We start from the raw sequence: 20,163 nt of genomic DNA, 5'->3' as shown, positions 1-20,163 counted from the left end.
TGGCTCATTGACATCGTTCTGACCACAATCAAAGCTATAGTAGCCACAATATTAGCTCCTCAACCACCGCTGCGCTCTCTGAGCTACTCACTTCAGCAACCGCTTTGTTTCTTAATTATATTGGCACGATTGATGATCTCACAAACAACTTTAATGTCACTCTGTTAAATGCGCTTGACTCCGTAGCACCTTTAAAAACTAAAACTCGTCCAAAGAGGCTTACTCCGTGGTTTACAGAGGAAACGCGCATACTTAAACTATCAAGTAGGAAGCTTGAGCGCAAATGGCGTGCGACCAAACTTGAGGTCTTCCGCACTCGATTTCGCCAAAACTAATTACAGTGAACCCCCGGTTATCGCGGTTAATGGGGACCGAGACCACCCGCGAAAACTGAAAATCCGCGAAGTAGCGTCGCAACTTAAAAAAAACAAAAAAACAAAAAAAAAAAACTGTGTATATATATACATATACTTCGCACCTATATATATATATATATATATATATATATATATATATATATATATATATATATATATATATATATATATATATATATATATATATAAATATATATAGGTGCAAAGTAGCGGCACACTTTCAAAAATGCTTAAAAAAAAAACTGGTAGAGAGAGAGAGAGTGAAATTCATGTTATAACAAAAAAACAAATTATTATTAAAACTTATTATTTTTTTATTCCCCAGCCATTATTTTTGTATTTATTCAATTACTTCTTTTTGTATTTATTTAATTACTTCGACTTTTACCTGCTGGTACGCCGTCCGGTGTGCCCTGTGAATGTTATGATCCTCCAGCAGAACTGGAGGATTGAACAGGACTCTCCAAACGCAGACCCGGGAAAAAAGGTGGTGATACAAAGATATTTATTATCACAATATAGTCAGTGTAATCAGCGCGTCTCGCAGCAGCTGACGACATGGCGCGAGATGATCGCTGGAGGAACGCCCACACAGCTGAAAAAACAAAAACACACGCGGCATGACAGGCACAGATCATGACAGTGAAATGAAAGGTGGCATTCTTCATTTATTTATTTATTCATTTATTCATTCATAACTGACAGCCTCGCGCTCCGCCGGTGCCCGGGCGGAAGTTGTTTCTCTTCGGCTTGACAGCCACACACGCCGGCCGGTCTCCTTCGGAGCTCACGCACGGTCCCGAACGAAGCAAAATGTCGCCGCGCGAGTGCCCGGGCGGAAGTTGTTTCTCTTCGGCTTGACAGCCACACACGCCGGACGGTCTCCTTCGGAGCTCACGCACGGTCCCGAACGAAGCAAAATGTCGCCCCCGATCGTGTCCGTCGCCACCAATCGTGTCCGGGGGAACCTGTTCTTCTTCGTCCACTCTCTTCTTCGTCCACTCTCCTCTTCGGCGCACGCCCGCCGTCTAACCGCTTCAGCGCCCCCTTGTGCCGCTCTCCGAAACTACAATGCTCCCGAATATTTTTTAGACCCGCGAAGCACTGAACCCGCGAAAGGTGAACCGCGAAGTAGCGGGGGTTCACTGTATTCCCTAGATTAATTGTCTTACATAAAAACAACCCTAAATATTCATTGATACTGTAGCAATGCTAGCACAACAGCAGCCAACTTCATATAGCTCTTCCTATTCAGCTCACTATTTCATTCAATTCTTTACTCAGAAGTTTCAGTGCATTCGTGATGAGATTGAAGACGCTGTCCTTAAAATCCCGCTGAATTCCGCGATTAATGGTGTTAATAGGAGCATTAGTGCTGATAACCGTCCGACAACCTGATCTCAATTTAAAAAAATCTCATTAAAGCCTAACAAAATTGGTTAGTGCTGCTAAACCGACAACTTGTGTGCTCGATCCGCTTCCTGGCTAACTAATTAAAGAAACTGTTTAAGACCCTAGGACTGTCTGTTTTAAATATAATTCCCTTACTACGGGTATAGTACCAGCAGCTTTTAGGACCGCCGTTATCCGACTGCTACTTAAGCAGCCAAACCCCGACCCAGAGTGTCTCAACAACTATAGGCCGGGTTCAAATCTTCCGTTTATTGCAAAAATTCTTGAAAAAGTCAACTTAATGAATATATGACCGCGAATAATGAATTTGAACCTTTCCAATCAGGTTTTAGAGCCGACCACTCTGCTGAGCCGGCCGGCCCTTGCTAATGTTACTAATGATCTCATAGCTCTGGACGCCGACACCTTATCAATATTACTTTTACTCGATCTTAGCGACACTTTTCACACCGTTGATCATAACATATTATTAAAACGCCTTGCAACGTGTGTTGGGATTTCAGGCTCAGCGCTTTCTTGGTTTACTTCTTATCTGTCAGAGAGGACGCACCGTAAAATTCATGGCAATGCGACTTCTGATGTTTGTAAGATCACATGTGGAGTTCCGCAGGGATCGGTACTTGGACCTCTATTGTTTAGTATCAACATGCTACTGCTTGGTGATATTATATGTAAATATAACATTAGTTTTCATTGTTATGCTGATGATACGCAACTATATATGCCGCTGGATATAACAAATCCGCTAATTGCTATAAATTAGAGGCATGCCTTGCCGAGATTAAACAATGGATGTCTTTCAATTTTTTGCGTCTTAACTCAGATAAAACCAAGATGCTGATCATTGGACCAGCACGTCATCAGCACCTTTTCAAAGACACCATTCTGAGTGTCGATAAATGTAATACTGCCCAAAGGGATTCAACAAAAAAAATCTCTGTTATATTTGACGCTACTGTCGTTTCAAATGCACATTAAAAATATTACTAGAACTGCGTTTTTTATCCGCACAATATTGTTAAAATTTGTCCAATTCCATCAATTACTGACGCAGAAATCTTAATCCATGCGTTTGTTACGTCTCGCCTTGATGATTTACGTTTTGCTCTTGGGTCTCCCCATGTCTAGTATTAAAAGTCTGCAGTTAGTTCAAAATGCAGCAGCTAGACACCTGACTAGAACGAGAAAATTCGATCATATTACCTCGACACTAGCCAATTTGCATTGGCTTTCCAGTCCACTTGAGATGTGATTTTAAAGTTTTGCAACTTACCTATAAAATATTGCACGGCCTAGCACCTTCCTATCTCATTGACCTCGTGGTACTTGTTCCGTCCCGAAACGTTCGCTCACAAAATGCTGGTCTTTTAGTGATCCCGCGAGCCAAAAAGAAGTCCGCAGGTTCTAGAGCGTTCTCTATTCGGGAACCAATGCTTTGGAATGCACTACCCACAGATGTTAGAGGCGCCACCTCAGTAGAAATGTTCAAAACACGATTAAAGACGCATTTATACACTTGTGCATTTAGTTGAACCATTTGTGAGCCTGTTTACTGCCGCTTCTTTTCTCTTTTCTGCCCCCTCTGCCCTCCTGGGGGATTAGGTGACGGTGACCCGCTAGGAAGTTTGAGGCATTGACCAACTGGGCAGGCACCTGTTCCACTGATGTCGTCTTCCTGCAGCGCGTCATTTGATCAATTTATATACTGTAGCATCTAATCGAATTATTTGTTGGCCTGTTTACTGCCACTTCTTCTCTTTTCTGCCCCCTCTTCCCCTGTTTGGGAATTAGGTGATGGTGACCCGCTATGAAGATTACGGCACTGACTAACCTGGGAGGGACCTGCTCTGCCGAAATCATCTTCATGCAGCGCCTCATCTGATTTACTTATATTTCCTTGTTGGCCCGTTCACTACCTCTGTTCTTTTTTTTTCTGTTCCCAGTTCCCCGGCTTGGGAATTAGGTGATGGTGATTCACTTGGAAGTGGCTGTTGTGATTCTACAGCAACTGACCGGTACAAGATCGAAGGCTGACCTCATCCTCGGAGGTGCTGTCATGGAGATTACGGCCCTGGACGAGGACCCGCTCCACTGAAGTCATCTTCCTGCAGCACTTCATTTGATTGACTCTTTCATTATCTCAGCTAACTGGATAGCATCATTTTACGTGTCATATGTTGCCCACTTGGCATCCATTGCAGCCTGGTCATCCTGGAAGGGGGATTCCCCAATTTGTGGTCCCTTCTCAAGGTTTCTCACCATTCCCCTAATGGGGTTTTCAGTTTTTCCTTACCCTCCTAGGGGTTACGATCAGGGGATGTCAATTGTGGTTATGTAAAGCCCTTTGAGACTGTCTGTGATTCAGGGCTATACAAATAAAATTGACGACTTTATCCAATATCGTGCAGCCCTTATATATATATATATATATATATATATATATACAGTGAACCCTCGCTACTTCGCGGTTAACCTTTCGCGGGTTCAGTGCTTCGCGGGTCTAAAAAATATTTGGGGGCATTGTAGTTTCGCCGAGCGGCACGACGGGGTGCTGGAGCGGTTAGACGGCCGGCGTGCGCCAAAGAAGAGCGTGGGCGAAGAGGAGAGTGGACGAAGAAGAGCACGTTCCCCCGGGCACGATTTGGGGCGACGTTTCGCGCGGTTCGGACCGTACCAGAGCTCCGGAGGAGGCCGGCCGGCGTGCGTGGCAGTTAAGCCGAAGAGTAGCACCTCCCGCCCGGGCAGGGGCGTTGTCAAGCGGCCCCTAAGTTTAACCGAATGGAAGCTCCGGAGGAGGAGGGCATGCTCGCGTCACAGTTAAGCCGAAGAGGAGCACCTTCCCCGGGCACGGGCGGTGTCAAGCGGCCCCTAAGTTTAACCGAATGGAAGCTCCGGGGGAGGAGGGCGGGCGTGTGTCACAGTTAAGCCGAATAGGAGCACCTTCCGCCCGGGGCACGAGCGGGACGAAATGAAACCGAGACACGCTTCGGGGGAGCAGGTCCGGCGTGCGTGACAATTAAGCCGAAGAGGAGTACCTCTTCCGCCCGGGCACGAGCGGAGCGCGAGGCTGTCAGTTATGAATGAATAAATAAATAAATGAAGAATGCCACCTTTCATTTCACTGTCATGATCAGTGTCTGTCATGCCGCGTGTGTTTTTGTTTTTTCAGCTGTGTGGGCGTTCCTCCAGCGATCGTCTCGCGCCATGCCTTCAGCTGCTGCGAGACGCGCCCACCAGCCCCGCACCGGATTCCCATTCCCTCACTGATTACACTCACTATATAATCCACCTACACTGACTACCTGGCGTCGGATTGTTATCCTACTTGCTCATGCTCCCGTACTTCGATCGTTATCTTGTTGTCGCGTTTTTCTTTCATTTCGTTATCAGCTACAGCTCGGCTCGTTTTCTGTTCTCTTTTTCTGTCGATGATTGGTCTCCTCTTATCCTTCCGTGGTAAGCAATCTTCGTTAGTCATTCCTTGCCTTTTGCAAGCGTTTTTCGTTCTATCGTTATTCCCTTTTCCTGGTGCGAGTGTTCCACCAGCGCTTTACGTTCTTTCCGCCGATAGATTGGTATTATATATATTATAGCCGATAGACCCTCATAGTCCTAGATTGTAATTGGATACTGACTATATTGTGATTATAATAAATATCTTTGTATCAACACCTTTTTCCCCGTGTCTGCGTTTGGAGAGTACAGCTCTGCTGGACGATCATAACATTCACAGGGCACACCGGACGGCGTACCAGCAGGTAAAAGTCGAAGTAATTAATTAAATACAAAAAGAAGTAATTGAATAAATACAAAAATAATGGCTGGGGAATAAAAAAATAAATTTTAATAATAATTTTTTTTTTTTTTGTCATAACATGAATTTCACTCTCTCTCTCTCTCTCTACCCGTATATATATATATATTTTTTTTTTTTTTTGCATTTTTGAAGGTGCGCCGCTACTTCGCGGATTTTCAGTTTTCGCGGGTGGTCTCGGTCCCCAATAACCGCGATAACTGAGGGTTCACTGTGTATATATATATATATACAGATTGCAAATTTCCCCATTGTGGGACTATTAAAGGACACCTTTTAACTTTGTCTTTATCTTTCTACATGCATATACAGGGTCGCGGGCGTGCTGGAGCCTATCCCAGCTCACCTGGCAGTATACCGGCCAATCGGAGGGCACACATTGACTAACAACCATCCTCGTTCACCCTCATTCAATCTACCATGCATAGTTTTGGAATTTGGGAGGAAACCGGAATACTTGGAGAAAATGCATTCAGTCACGCAGAGAACAGGCAAACTCCAAACAGGAAGGCCGCAGCATCTGCGTCAAATTAATGGTTTTATGTTATAGATCATGATTTTACTTGTCCGGTCGACTCTAATAGATTTCCCTACATGTAGCCCCTGAGCTTAAATGAATTTCACACCCCGATATGACTGGGTGTTCAATCAACCTACCATGCATTTCTTTGGAATGTGGGAGGGAACCGGAGTACCCGGAGAAAACTCAATAGGGACGGGGAGAACATGCAAACTCCACATATACAATGTGTTTAATGTACTTATACAATACAATTGTCAATATTCATCTGCCAATGTGCTTACCTTTGCCTTCTTTGACCACTCCATCTTACTTAAAATATCCTTTGCATGGGACTCCAGAGCTTTGAAACTGGAGTGTTTCGGTGGAGGGGGTGAATCTTGTATATTTATAAGTTTCTTCTTCTCTCCGTCTTTGGCCTTTAGTGTTTTCAGAGATTTTGCAGCCTTGGTCATCTTTGGGGGTTTGTATGGCCTATGAGGTTTAGGGGGGTTCAAGGCTTTCTTCCTGACTATCTCAAAGCTCTGTGAGGGTATCTGAGCCGGTGAAACAGAATTTTCAGGATCAGAGTGGGGTGATGAAGGATCCCCCAATGGCACCTCACTCTTGATGACTTTAGTCATATTCTAGAGACAAAAAGAGGGCAACAACTGAATAATCATAATCTTTAGATAAATCAATGCTTCGCAATTATTTCCGGTCACGCCTCCCCTACCAAGAAGAAAACAATTCACGCCCCCCCCACCACCAATGTTTTTACATTTCGTACTAATGTACATGTTCTTTGTATATTGATGTTAGATTGTCAACAAAATATCCCTTAACAAAGCTAAATTGATAAAAAATAAAATCATTTTGAGAACGATTATTGTGAGAATCTCAAAACTCAGTACTGCTGTGCAACTATTTAGATGATAAATGTTTACCATGTTTTTTGTTTTTTTTTACTTTATTAACGTGAACAGACCAAACAGTTATTAATATGTACATAATATAGAAAAGACAAAACGAGCCAGGGGGATTTTAAACAAAAATTCTATATAAATAACATAAAGCAACAGTTTTAATGTTTACTATACGTTTTTTTTTATGTTTGCAATACGTTTGACGTTGAACCTCTTCGTCGTGATGACGTCAGCCATTTCCGCGTTCCAGCCTGAGAGCGTCTGCTAAATTGCTAACATAGCTGTCGTCTTATTTTATGTTTAGATACGTAATGGTTGCAATACAACATTTCTGTTTATAGCTGTTGGCTGTCCGCCCAAACGCGGTTCGAGTCAGACTTCCGTTAAAAGTCGCGCATACATCGAAGCAATTCATCTTAGCGCGCTTAGCGCCTCCTTGCTTGCCTACTCGTTGAGAACGCTACTTGTTTGCGGAGTCGTTTATTTGCCATCAAGTAGCTTGTTGCTGTTGCAGTGCACAGACTTACAGATAGTTCAAATAAAGACCGTTCTGCTGCGGCACAAGATAGCGTGGCGCAGAGTATTTAAGTAGCGGCGAAAGAAATCACTTCCGGGACAACGAGCAACAGGGCGACGCTTTTTTTTTTAATCAGTACTGCGTGACCTACTGCGTGAACCAGGGGCACAAACAGCTTTGATGAGCACAAACTCGCGTTATTTGAGATCGCCTTTTTTGGTCCCAAAACGATGCATCGTTCAGCCGTACTACAGCGGGAAAAAAGCATGTTCCCCAGGGTCCCACGCGCCCCCCTCGGCATAGCACCATGCCCCCCTATTTGAGAATCACTGAGATAACTCAACCTGTGCAAATTTCCCTGGTGCGCTTTTAAGAGATATCTTTTATGTCACTACTGAACCCAAGAAGACATGCACATTATAGTAAGTGGTTACCGTGCCAATTCAAGTTGAGCGTAATTGACATTTTAAGTACAACAATGTAAATGTGTTCAATGTGTTCATAATAGTTCTGTGTGTGATTTCTAATTTCTGGGCGCGATTATCCCAATGCCGTCATTAAGTTTTGCTGCCTTTACCCTGTCGCCATTATTGATGAAACTGAAACTTTGATTCATTGGGTTGACCTTAACTGCAATAGTTAACATCCATCCATCCATTTTCTAGACATCTGGAGGACTTTGAACTTAGCTACGTCTTCAATCATCCACAGTGACCCCAACATTACATCCATCGCCATGATATGTAGTGTCACCAAGCCCAGATAGAGGGTCTGCTACGTCCGCACCTGCTTATTGGCCAGCGGAGAACACTGGAGACATAAAAAAAAGCATTTAAAGGCACTTTGGCAGGCCATAGCCAACAGATGCGAGAGCTAGAAAGGGAGAGGAGTGCCATCAGACTGACTTCATATCCAAGGAATGACTGAGCTTGGCTCTATATGCTGCCTGCTATGCTGTAGCGCAAGCTCAGTACAGCAGCCACCCTCAGCTTGAGAGAATCCACTCAACACCAGGGACAAGTATCACTCCAGAAGCACAATCTCCAGTATGTACTCAGGAACAAGTTATTCCGCTCCAGTTTCCTCAGCAACTCTCCACCTATCATGTACCTCCTGTACTTCCTGCATCACTCCCTTCAGCAGCCCCAGTTCCGCCCACAGAGCCTGAAGACGACTGGCCTCCGTCTCCTCCTCCTCCTCCTGTAGATTATGCTATTGCTGCTCTGCTGCCATCTCCATACGATCCGACACCTCCTGGTGTATCTACACTGCCTGTAACTGCTCCTACTGGGATGACAGTGTGCCAATTTACTCAAAATCCTATTTTGCACCAATCTCTTCCCAAGCCACAGACTGTATATCCCTCTATATACACTCCCTATGCAGCATCGCATCAGCAGCAATCCCAGCCCTGTCAGCTTCCTGCCAGTGTGAATACACCCAACATGACGGAGATGGCCATTGCATACTCATTTGGTATTCCCAAGCCAAAGCTGTCCATCTTCAGCTCAGGGAGGGAGAGTTTATCATGCTCAAGAAAGTTTTTGACAGTTTGATTACACCTCACAGCCATTTAAGTGAAGACTACAAATATTAAGTTCTTCTGGACCATTTGACATTCCCTGCAGCAGTGCAGCTATCTAAGAGGTATTGAAGGATTGCATTACGATTACTGGCATTATTTTAAACACATACGGGACAAATGAAACTAGAAGCACGGGTCACAAGAATGACTGGGATTGTAGGCCTGATGTTTACTGATTTATTATATTATTCTCATATGCAAAATTAATAGTACTTGGTCTAAATGTGTGAACTTTATTGAAATTCTCAGTAGTGAGAACAGATTTGCACACATAGCATTTCCATGAGCTGCCCTCACATTCACAGCACTTCATGGACAAAGACGACGAAGCACATTCTTCACATTGGCTGTAGAGATGCAAACATACCAAATTGGGCACTGGAGGACTCACACAGACGCTATCGCAAAAAACACATTCCGAAAGACATAACAATTGGAGATCGGAGCACACGCACATACACACTTGCACATACACAGACACATACATACACCTGCACATACACGTATACCTGCATACACATGCACACCGACAAGATTACAGAGGAATGCCAGCGGGGAGAGAGACGGAGAGACTGCCCGCCGGAGAACGCCAGCCTTGGCATGCCAGTCTTGGTGACCAGACGGGAATCAACTATCCAGACGATGACTAACCTGGGGAGGACCTTCCCTTGGACATGGACCCGTGCCGTGTGAGGGAGCGAGGACGACCAATTCAACCGATTCAACCTACATTACCCTTGACATAAAAAAACTCCTATAAAAACTGAAGCTGGGCTGAAAGATAGTGCGCATTTTTCGACTGTGCTCGCCCGAGTGCAGTTTCTCGTGAGATTAAGAAAAGCCGCCCAGATATCTGTCTTTGTACTATTTCCTGAACTCCAGAAATTGAAGAAACTAAATATCGGAACTCTAATCAGTTGTTGAGTCTTTATTTGACCCTTTTCTTCTTGAGTACAAAAAACGAACACGCATTAGAGTGAGTTTGGCTTTTAAAGGTTGATTTACTAAACTATTTCTCATTTCCACGGTGACTCAACTCCAGTATATTAACAGTGCCACCCCATACACCAGTGCCATGACTGCCCTCCAGATGAGGAATGCCCAGCCCCGACAGCTGGTGCGCGGAGAAATGTCAGTGACAATGAGGCCATTGAAAACTTTGCAGTTGCAATTGGCACTTTTGTGGGTATGCTAAGCAATATGGAAGCTCCCTGATCATTCTAACTGTGTTGTGGTTCACACGTTGACACCTTTTTCACTAAGTTACCACCTTACTTGCGAGACTCATTTGCAGAGCAGTGTTTTAATGGGGGAATAATTCAGAGTGTCAGTGATAAGACATACACTCTGCCCGATTTAGCTGAGTTGCTCGAACGGAAAGAACAAACGCTGCAGGTATCCTGTCGCAAAGGAACAAACACTACTGAGCCCAGTAATACAGACAATAAGGTGAGAAAGGCCAGTAGACAGCATAAATCTATGTCCACAGCAGTGCTACTAGGAAGCAACCAGAGTGTAAAGCCCTCTGTTAGACATCCAGCGTCAGCTCTTCCACCTCAAACCAAGCGGGATGGATTCAAACCCTACTGTCCATACTGCAACAACCAAGATGCATGGTGAGTTCACAAAGCTTACAAGTGAAGCAACATTAACATTGGATCAGGGAAAAGAGAAAATGCTGGAAATGTGGCAGAGGAAATTCACCAGATAAATGTACACTGAAGAAAACCTTTTACATAATGCATGAAGTAGGTCAACTGAAAATATACTGACTGTAAGTACCTTCCCCAGTGTTGTTTACATTGATCAAGCAACTCACTCAGGCAGAGTGACGCTAAAAGTTGTGCCAGTCCATTTGCATAATGGGAGGAAATACATAGATACCCATGCAGTATTGGATGACGGCTCATTTTGGCTACAGCTGTTTGCCAGCTAAACCTCACCGGACAGCAATAAGTCTGATCTCGAATAACTATTAGACAGAGGGTAGTACAGGTAACGGGAGCCACTGTGTCACTCTAAATTTCTACCTGTAGTAAGAAGGGGATGAAATACAATATTGATAATGCTTTTAGAGCTACTGAGGTGAACCTTGCAGAGGAGTCCTGCTCAGCTGAGTGCCTGGAGAGACGTTATAGCTATTTAAAGGAACTACCCCTGCCGTCCTTTAACAAAGTCATACCCATGGTCCTCATTGGGTCAGATCATCCACACCTGATCACGCCTAAGCAGCCTGCCAGGAGTGGTCCAAATGGTGGTCCTGTAGCCGTATGCACTGCTTTGGGATGCGCAGTGCAGGGACCAGCCACCTTCTTACAACGTCCTTCAAGTGATACTAGCTACCTGCATTTATCAGTTCTGTCCCCCACAGAAGAGCTACACCAAACTGTGGAGAGACTGTGGCAAATCGACACACGACAATTTCGCTCTTCTAAAGAGGCCACATGCTCTGGGGAAGATAAAGTAGCCCTCGAACAGCTGTAGCAGAAGAGCTTTTGGGTTTCAGTAGATGGTGTGAATCATTACACTGTTCCAATTCTGCGTAGGAAGGATTTACCAAACCTGCATGCTTCACCTGATGCAGTTATGCCTCAACTCAGAGCCACTGAGAGTCACCTCTCAAAACACCCAGAACAGCTGTCAGTTTACAATGCAGAAATACACCAACTGGTGAAGGCAGGTTATACAGTGACAATCAGTCCAGGACAAGTCAACCGCTCAGACGAGTCATGGTTTCTGCCATATCATCTTGTGTTCCAAAATGGCAAATGCTGTAGCCATCAGTGGAGACATACGCGACATGTAGCATTAGGTGTGTCGCCTTCCCCAAGCCCAGTCGCTTCTACCTTTCTTGTGGAGAGATGGGGAGGTAGTAGTGCAGGTATTATATGTGCTAGCGCGGTCACAAGTAGCATAAAAAAGGCAGCTGTCTATTCCTCGCCTGGAGCTGTGTGCTCCTCTCTCTGGTACACAGTTAATATAACGTCTTACGAACAGAGCTGACATTACCCATTAAGGCTACAACACTGTGAACTGATTCAACTACTGTCCTCCACTGGATCCAGTCAGAGTCCCATCAGTACATACTGTAGTATCGCTGACAACATCACCTGTCGCAAAGACCTTGGAGACTTAGCAAGGCCTAGCCGCTGGACATGTTAACCTGACTTCCTCAGTCTGCACCCGAGTGAATGGCCAGCCATGCCTGCTACAACCTCAAATCAATCAGAACAAACCCGTGTGACCACCCTTGGAAGCATATGGACTGCCACACCTGCAAATCCTGACTCAGCTCAGTATAAATCCTGGCATTAAGTTAATCCAAGCCACGTTTCAGTCCCTTCACGGTGCGGCTTCTCTCCGATGACTGCCACAGATCGCATTGAGACAGAAGTCACCATTCTCAAGCGGGCACAGGAGGAGAGCTTTCCTCCAGCGCTAGCTGCCCTGCAGGTAGGTAAGCCACTCAGTACTAACAATTATCTGCTTTCCCTCTGTCCAGAGTACGACAATACTGCGGGCCTGAAATGCATTGGAGGTCGGTCGAGGAAGGCAGAGAGTCTACAGAACACCATTCATCGTATTGTCCTGGCACTAGGCCACCCTGCCACTCGACTAATAATCCAAGACTTTGACCACCAACTGCTACACCCAGGTCCTGATTGTGTGTTTGCTGAGTTGAGACGGAGACATGATGATGGTATTACTGCACAATGGTACATTACGGATAGACTTGCCATATGTCATGTCTTTGTTTATCATAGTTGCATGTTACTGTATTGTACAGTGCTTTGTTACAGCGCCGGCTGTTGTGAAATGCGCTATATATATAATGTTGTATTGTATTGTATTAGTGCAGTTTATACTGCCGTAGACAAATTCTTTGTGTGGGTTACATTTGATGATATACATGTTTCTGATTCTGATTCATTATAGTGCGTAATATTTGGACCAAACACATTACAGGTACCTCTGAGAGTCTAATCTCTCTGGCAAGATCTTTGATGAGCTGTGAGGGTTTCATGTTTTCTGGAAGCTCATCTTCATGTTCTAAGAGGGCCTAAGAAGAGAAATAAATATTTATACACAAATAGTCAAGTCAAATTTATTCATATTGCCCTTAATCTTAAAGTCTCAAAGTGTTTCACATGCCTAAAGTTGACAAATATTAACGACGTCCCCTGATCCAGGAGGGCAAGGAAAAAAAACATGATAGACAAAATGGATCCATCCCCTTTTCGATGTACCTGCTTTTTTGTCCATGCTCTGAAGGCTCCGTTGATGATTTTGGCACCATGGATCAGATATGGCGCAGGCTGCTTATTAGCTTTATGTAATCCTGGATTAACAGAAATTGAAAGATATTAATTACTGGAAAAAAATAATCAAGACTATTACATTTTAAACGTGTAAAATTAGCAAAATTAGGATTAGTACCAAAAAATGCGCGGGAAAACAAAAATCGTATAAACACACAGGTAACACCAATTCTCAACTAAACTTTTTTTGTATAGCACCTTATGATACAACATTCGCAAAACAGAGCTAGCGTAATTTCACAACCATAAGGCACACCTTAAAGTCCCACATTTTCTCCAATATATTTCTCCAAATATATTGCGTGAGCACTCCTGTTGGTCACGGTTTGAGCAGTGGGGTTATTATAAATGATGGTATTATGAGAGGGATTTATTCAAGTAGAACTAAGTAGGACTTCACTGAAGGCCTACGTGTGAAATGCACGGCCCGCCACTGGGTTTGAGACAGTCAGTTGACATCAGACCAGTATGTACATGCAGGAGAGAGCTGGATAAAAGGGCCGCTGTCCACGATGTCGGAGTCTGTCTTATCATTAATGTTATTGCAAGCAAGAAATATCACAGGTTAGATTAATCTTTGCACAACAGACCCTGAAAAAAAACACAGCAGAAAGCACACCACTCATCTCTGGAACCAGCCATTTGATTGGCTGAGGCACTCCCATGATGCTTTACAGCACTTTGCTTCACACAAGTGGAGGCTATGTTGATAACCTTGACAATATACCTGCTGCTTTGGATTTCTATCTTATCGAAGCTGGGGGCGCCGGCCAGAGTGCCACTTAGTGGCCATGATGCTTTTTTTATGATGTGAAGGTTATTTTGGTTTTTGCACATATGAACTCTCATTTAGGTCAAAATACTGTTCACAACTGCTTAGTGCTGATGGAATTTTTACATGCATACATACCACTGCTCAACTCGTTCCACTGTCCATTTAAGGTGAAATCAACAGAACGCTAATTATGTCTGTCAAACAAATTTCCACCATTTGAATGTATTCCTGAAATGCTCATAATAAGTACATAAGTATTGCAATAGTGAGTACAAATTATTTATCTTAGCTTGCAAACATTTGGGTGTCACATCATAAGATGAAATAGAAAAGGGTATAAGCCTTTCAACTTGTTTCTCTTTTTGAGTGGAGTATATATTCATGAAAATGTCTTATGGATCAAAACTAGCATTCATAACACAACACACACAGGCACATGGATGCTAGGAAAAAATAGATCACTTCAAGTATAAGTTTGTGATACTATTTATACTGGTTCCGAGTGATTTACTCGCCGCCAAATCCTTTGAAATATGACGTGTGAAATTTCTGATTTAATGACTGAAATAACACTAAAGAATCTACCTACTTAAAACTAAGTAGAAGGCACAAATTACGAGGAATTTGTTGGCTGCAGAGATCCTATTATTTTTCTGACTATAGTTATAATTTTTGCTTTCATAACTTTTACGAGGTCTATGAGCATGTAAATTCGGATTGTCCCAATGTAAAACATATTGCAGCAAAATGTAGCTTGAGTTTTTACATAAAACTAAGTGTTCACCTTTGAATCGTTCAAGAAGATGACGTCCCACGTACCAACATGCTGTCTCAAAGTTTGGAAATGGGGTGAGGGTTTTCACCTTCAGTCGCTTCTCAATTTCATTTGCTCTAAGAAAAATACCACAAGTTAAGTGTGGAATGACAAAATGTTCTCAAACAAAAATGCAGGGCACAATAAAGGGTAAGTTTGCATGTAGCAAAACATGTGTTCAGACCTCATCTGCATCTCGACACACAGGTTGTGGACAAAATGGCCAGAGAATGCCAAGCAGTCAACTGGAGTCAAAATTGCATTGATCCAACCTGAGAAATTGAGACATCATTGACGGAAAAATCTATAAAATGTTAACAACTGTGTCTTATATCACAGATAAGTAATCACAGAGCTCCACATTTTATTTATTTTTTTATCTACTTCATTTTGTTTCCTGTATTTTCACGACCATAAGGCGGACTTTAAAGTCCCAAATATGCTCCAAAACAGAGAGGGCGCCCTGTAATGCGCCCTGAGATCCATAAATCTGTACAAGTACTATTCTCTTGGCTACGCGCCCGACTACCTTAGGGCATTTCACAGTACACGTTAGCACACCCTACTGGCTAAAGTCTGAGAATGCAATGCACAGAATTGACTGACAAATAAATTCTGTGAACACTATTGTTGGTAATGGTTAGAAACAGTCAGTTAGAACAGACCAGTGTGTAGATGCGGGAGAAAGCTGGACAAAAGGGCAGCTGTCCATGATGTCGTAGTCTGTCTTATGATTCTTATGATGTTATTGCAAGCAAGAAACGTCAGGTTTTGATAACAGACTCTGCAAAACAAAAACACTGACTTGCTGGGTTGTTTATACAGTGTGTTTAGCACTACCTGTTGGTGAAGGTTTGATACTTCAGAGCACTGTGCTGACTGGGAGCATTTAAACAGTCACGGTTTGAAAAAAAAAAAAATGAAAAACACCAAACTGATGCTTCCCAAAGCACACCACTCACGACATCTCTCTAACCAGCCATCTGATTGACTGAGACTGAAAGACTCCCAGAATGCTTTGCAGTACTTGTTTTGCTATGAATGGCATGAGAGATGCATGTTTTGTGTTAATTGCATTTCTTTGTTGTTCATTGTTTGCTTGTATCTGTTCAGTGGATAGTCGGCGATAGTTTTGATTTTGATTTAAAATTGAGACTGAAATGAGTGTGGTGACTAGTGACATCCCTCCCTGACATTGATTATTTCACAGTGTTAATATCAATGTATCTAACTAATAACTGCCTTTGTTGTCATAAAAGCCGTATTAGCACCTGTGGGACTGTTAATGATATGTGACTAACATAGTTATGCCTTTCTAAGCTGTAGTTCTCAAAATGTTAGCCAGCATTGGTGAGCCAGCATGCGCTCATCAAGATGTGCCCGGTAGTACGGTGCGCCCAGTGTATGTGTTCAATGCAGAAATAACATGCGCAACTGAAACTGCTCCCTTTAATTTGGTGCGTCCTATGGTTGTGAAAATACGGTAAGTTAATTCATGGTGGTTCCTGACACAGTAGTCGCAGGTTGTTTGCACATACACATGTAGCCAAAATGTTATCCTTAAATGGAGCATTAAAATAACATCTAAACCAAAAGAATATTCAAAACACAGAGCTCTGTAAATGGTTCACATTTTCTACGAGATTTATTCTTGCATTGGGGGAAGAGTTTGTTGTTGTTGTTTGTTTGTTACTTCATAGAAATTAAGAATTCTTTTGCATGAGTTTTGGGATTGCAAATAGATGTTAATAAACAAGTTAATATTATTCATCAACCAACAAATTTTTGTTCTATTAATTTATATAAATGTGCTTGGTCAATTATGGTACTCTTATTTTTTCAGCACATTTTACAAAAATGTGAATTTCACGATAAAAAATATGTACATCCTAAGAAGAAAATATTGGACATTTTTGTATTCCATAAAAAAGACGACTGTAAGTTAGTTTTGCAGTTCTAACCTGATGGAATGAACAATGTCTGTCCTTGCTTCAGAGTGCATTTGTAACACTTGTCCACTTGGTCAGCAAAGAACATTTCACTGTGATTGGATGAGGACCTCCAGCGCTCATATAAAGAAAGGTTGGCAGAGGTGGGCTTGATGAGAAAGAAAATCTTTTCCCCCTGGAAAATATATGCCATCCATTTTTGTAATAACAGAAAGAAAAATGTTTTGAGAAGTTTAAAAGAAAATTGGTGCAATCTGAACACAGGCAATGTTCGCTCCAATATTAGTTGGCATTTTTAATCAGGGCTGGCTATCGATTCAGATTTCCAAATTGATTTGCTCCAAAAGGGCCTTGATTCAATTTAATATTTGCTTTGATTTTTGTATTCAGTTAAAGATTTCACGCAGTACCAATTTTATTTTCATATGGAAGACATTCTCAGAAGCAATGCTACAAATGGTTGAAATTTCTTTCTTTAACTTTATTTCAAGTTACATTGCAGTTACATTAATCGTGTGTTTTATTGAACTTGACTGAATCAAACCAATTCGTCATTTAAATAATTCTAACCACTTGCAAGACTGTAAAAATCGAGGCAAAAAAGCACTTGAAGCTCTTGACATTCACAGTCCTGTGAATGTCTCACAAAATTTCTGTTAAATTTCTTTGTTTTTTTTAAAAACAAAAAACATCCATGTTTTGCTAAGCTACTCTCGTGTGGTGACGAGATCTCACAAAATACATACAATACAACTTTATTGATATAGCACATTTCACAACAGATGGAGCTGTAACAAAGCACTTTCCATTTGGTGAAATATAAATTAGCAGGAGATAAGAACACAAATTAAAACATATAAACAATAAATACCAGAAGAACAGCAGAACAGCGACAGTCTCATGTTGAGTCGAAAGCTAGATAATAAAAATGTGTCTTCAAATGAGTTTTAAAAGAGGACAGAGAAGGGGCTTGCAACATTTAACTCATTTACTCCCTTGGACGTATAAATACGTCTTTTAAAGCAATGGCGCCCTCTACCAAAGACGTATAAATACGTTTTTTGTTTTTTTTGCGTCATAGTGTACATAAGGGTCTGATGCAACCTCTGACTGAGAATCAGCCTTGTCCGCATTGTGAATCATGTAAAAATCACCCAGCAGGGGGCAGAGGTGCAGAAAATTCGCCTTGAATCTGCGCCAGAGGTACAAATGGGGGGGCGGGATCCTGGGGTAGACTTATAAGCGTGGAGAGCAGCGTGGGTAGCAGCAGCACTAGCAGCAGTCGCATTAGTAGCGTTAGCAATGAAATCCTCCAAGCAAATGACGATCGAGGAATGTTTTTTTGTAAAAAAAAGCTTCCTAAAAGCATCAAGGCTTTGGAGACGCTTTGGTTGAGAGGATGACGCTTCATCGTCGTCACAACAAAGAGGCGTCTAAAGAGGCTGCGCGTGCCTTGCGGCCTGCATCGCCTGCCTTCGGACAATAGCCAAAGCAGCCGAGAGTCCTCACCAGATCCCCCCCGAACGAGGAGGTAAGCGCTTACAAGTTACCATTGAACATGTGGTTTTAGCCCTAATGCTTTTATTGTACATATCATGCATCTTGCGGACAGAAAATGTCGCGTCAATGTGCAGTTAGACGCGAGCTTGCTCGCTGACTTCCTCGTCCGGCCGCCTCTATTGCACAATTACACGCGAGCATAACTCCTCCCGAACAGGGAAATAAACGCTCGCAAGTTACAATTGAACACGCGGTTAGCCCTTATATCCACTTATTTTACATATCATGCATCTTGCGGGAAGAAAATGTTGCGTGAATGTGTAGTTAGACGCGAGCTTGCTCGCTGACTTCCTCGTCCGGCCGCCTCTATTGCACAATTACACGCGAGCATAAGTCCTCGCCGACGAGGAAGTAAACGCTCGCAAGTTACAATTGAACATGTGTTTAGCCATCATGCATCTATTGTACATATGACGCATCTTGCGCGCAGAATATGTCGCGTAAATGTGTAGTTAGACGCGAGCATAGGAAGTGAGCGAGCGAATGTGCGCTTCCAAGCAAGCATAACTCCTCCCGAACAGGGAAATAAACGCTCGCAAGTTACAATTGAACATGTGGTTAGCCCTTATATCCACTTATTTTACATTTCATGCATCTTGCGGGAAGAATATGTTGCGTGAATGTGTAGTTAGACGCGAGCATAGCTCAACTCCGACTAGGAAGTATGCGAGCAAATGTGCACTTCAAGCAAGCGTGACTCCTCCCCGACGAGGAAGCAATACTGAATGGTGTAGTAATCATACAAACTTTCTACAATTCACAGATTGTGCATCCCGCGGCAAGAAGGTTCCTCCTCGTCTTGTTGGTGCAAAGAAAGGTAAATTATAATATGAAACTTCACACGCCAGCAATAAAATGCAGCAATAAATATATATTTCCAATTGTTTATATTTACAGGTTGTGCATCAGGAAGCAGTGGTTCCGGATGGCGTCACACACACTGGATGGCAACCGAGGAAAATCGAAAAAATGTTGTGTGCCCTTGCATCAAGGCAACTGTTTTATTTTATATCACACAAAAAAAAGTATGTATGACACTGATGTATTTCATTTTTGTACATAGTTCAACAGTTCAGTCGTTTTCTGTTATGTGCAAATAAATTTATTTTGTTATCAAAAACATATTTTTTGTGCTTTTTTTTGGTATTTTATAGAAGGCATGCATTATTTAGATGTTAGAGGTGTCATAAAAGCCATAAATAATAGTGTCAAAGTTCAAATTATGGTCGAAATGCATCAGTTTACAAAAAGCTCATTTTCTCCGTTTTTTCCCCAGGGATTGGAGTTTTCATGAAATTTAGCTATTTTCAAATGGCGATTGCTCAAGAATGGAAAAAGATAGAAACACTTTTTTTTTCTGTTGAAAGAAGAGAGTCTCATCTTTCTTTTGGTGTGCTCCATGTCTATATAGCATTAGAATACAATATTCTGTGGGCCTTGCAATATTAGTCAAAACCCAGGAAAACGCTGGGATTGAGCGGGTTGCTCCAGTGAAAATGGCTGGTATTTAATGAGTTAATGGAAGCTCATTTCATAGGGAAGGACCAGCAACAGAAAAGGTGCGATCCCCCCGAGGCTACATTTAGTCCTCGGCACCTCCAGCAGCATGTGGTCT

The 20,163-nt window shown here is 42.6% G+C and overlaps 1 protein-coding gene, 1 long non-coding RNA gene and 1 pseudogene across 4 annotated transcripts in view; 2 read left to right on the top strand and 1 right to left on the bottom strand.

Annotated features, from left to right (window-relative positions):
• The window catches only part of phf2 (PHD finger protein 2), a 169,440-nt gene that overhangs the window by 110,244 nt on the left and 39,033 nt on the right, over positions 1-20,163 (bottom strand). Inside the window, exons 7-12 of one of the 3 annotated variants that reach the window (XM_088309284.1) lie at positions 17,001-17,163; positions 15,224-15,311; positions 15,010-15,116; positions 13,379-13,470; positions 13,102-13,191; positions 6,409-6,750 (exon numbers count right to left, since the gene is read on the bottom strand). In XM_088309284.1, coding sequence (XP_088165410.1) covers positions 6,409-6,750; positions 13,102-13,191; positions 13,379-13,470; positions 15,010-15,116; positions 15,224-15,311; positions 17,001-17,163 — 882 coding nt within the window. The remainder of the gene's footprint in view (positions 1-6,408; positions 6,751-13,101; positions 13,192-13,378; positions 13,471-15,009; positions 15,117-15,223; positions 15,312-17,000; positions 17,164-20,163) is intronic. The other 2 variants (XM_088309286.1, XM_088309285.1) reach the window with 2 other exon arrangements.
• Positions 1,681-3,322, top strand: LOC148328367 (uncharacterized; annotated as a pseudogene).
• Positions 18,006-19,658, top strand: LOC148328366 (uncharacterized). Its single transcript, XR_015845844.1, has 3 exons — positions 18,006-18,519; positions 19,312-19,365; positions 19,446-19,658. It is a non-coding gene; the product is annotated as an uncharacterized LOC148328366 (long non-coding RNA).

This window comes from Idiotropiscis lumnitzeri, chromosome 11 (genome assembly GCF_059441095.1).
Source record: "Idiotropiscis lumnitzeri isolate Australia: NSW breed Sydney's pygmy pipehorse chromosome 11, RoL_Ilum_1.0, whole genome shotgun sequence".
In the NCBI taxonomy this organism is placed as follows: Eukaryota; Metazoa; Chordata; class Actinopteri; order Syngnathiformes; family Syngnathidae; genus Idiotropiscis; species Idiotropiscis lumnitzeri.
This window is presented reverse-complemented; position numbering and strand designations above follow the sequence as displayed.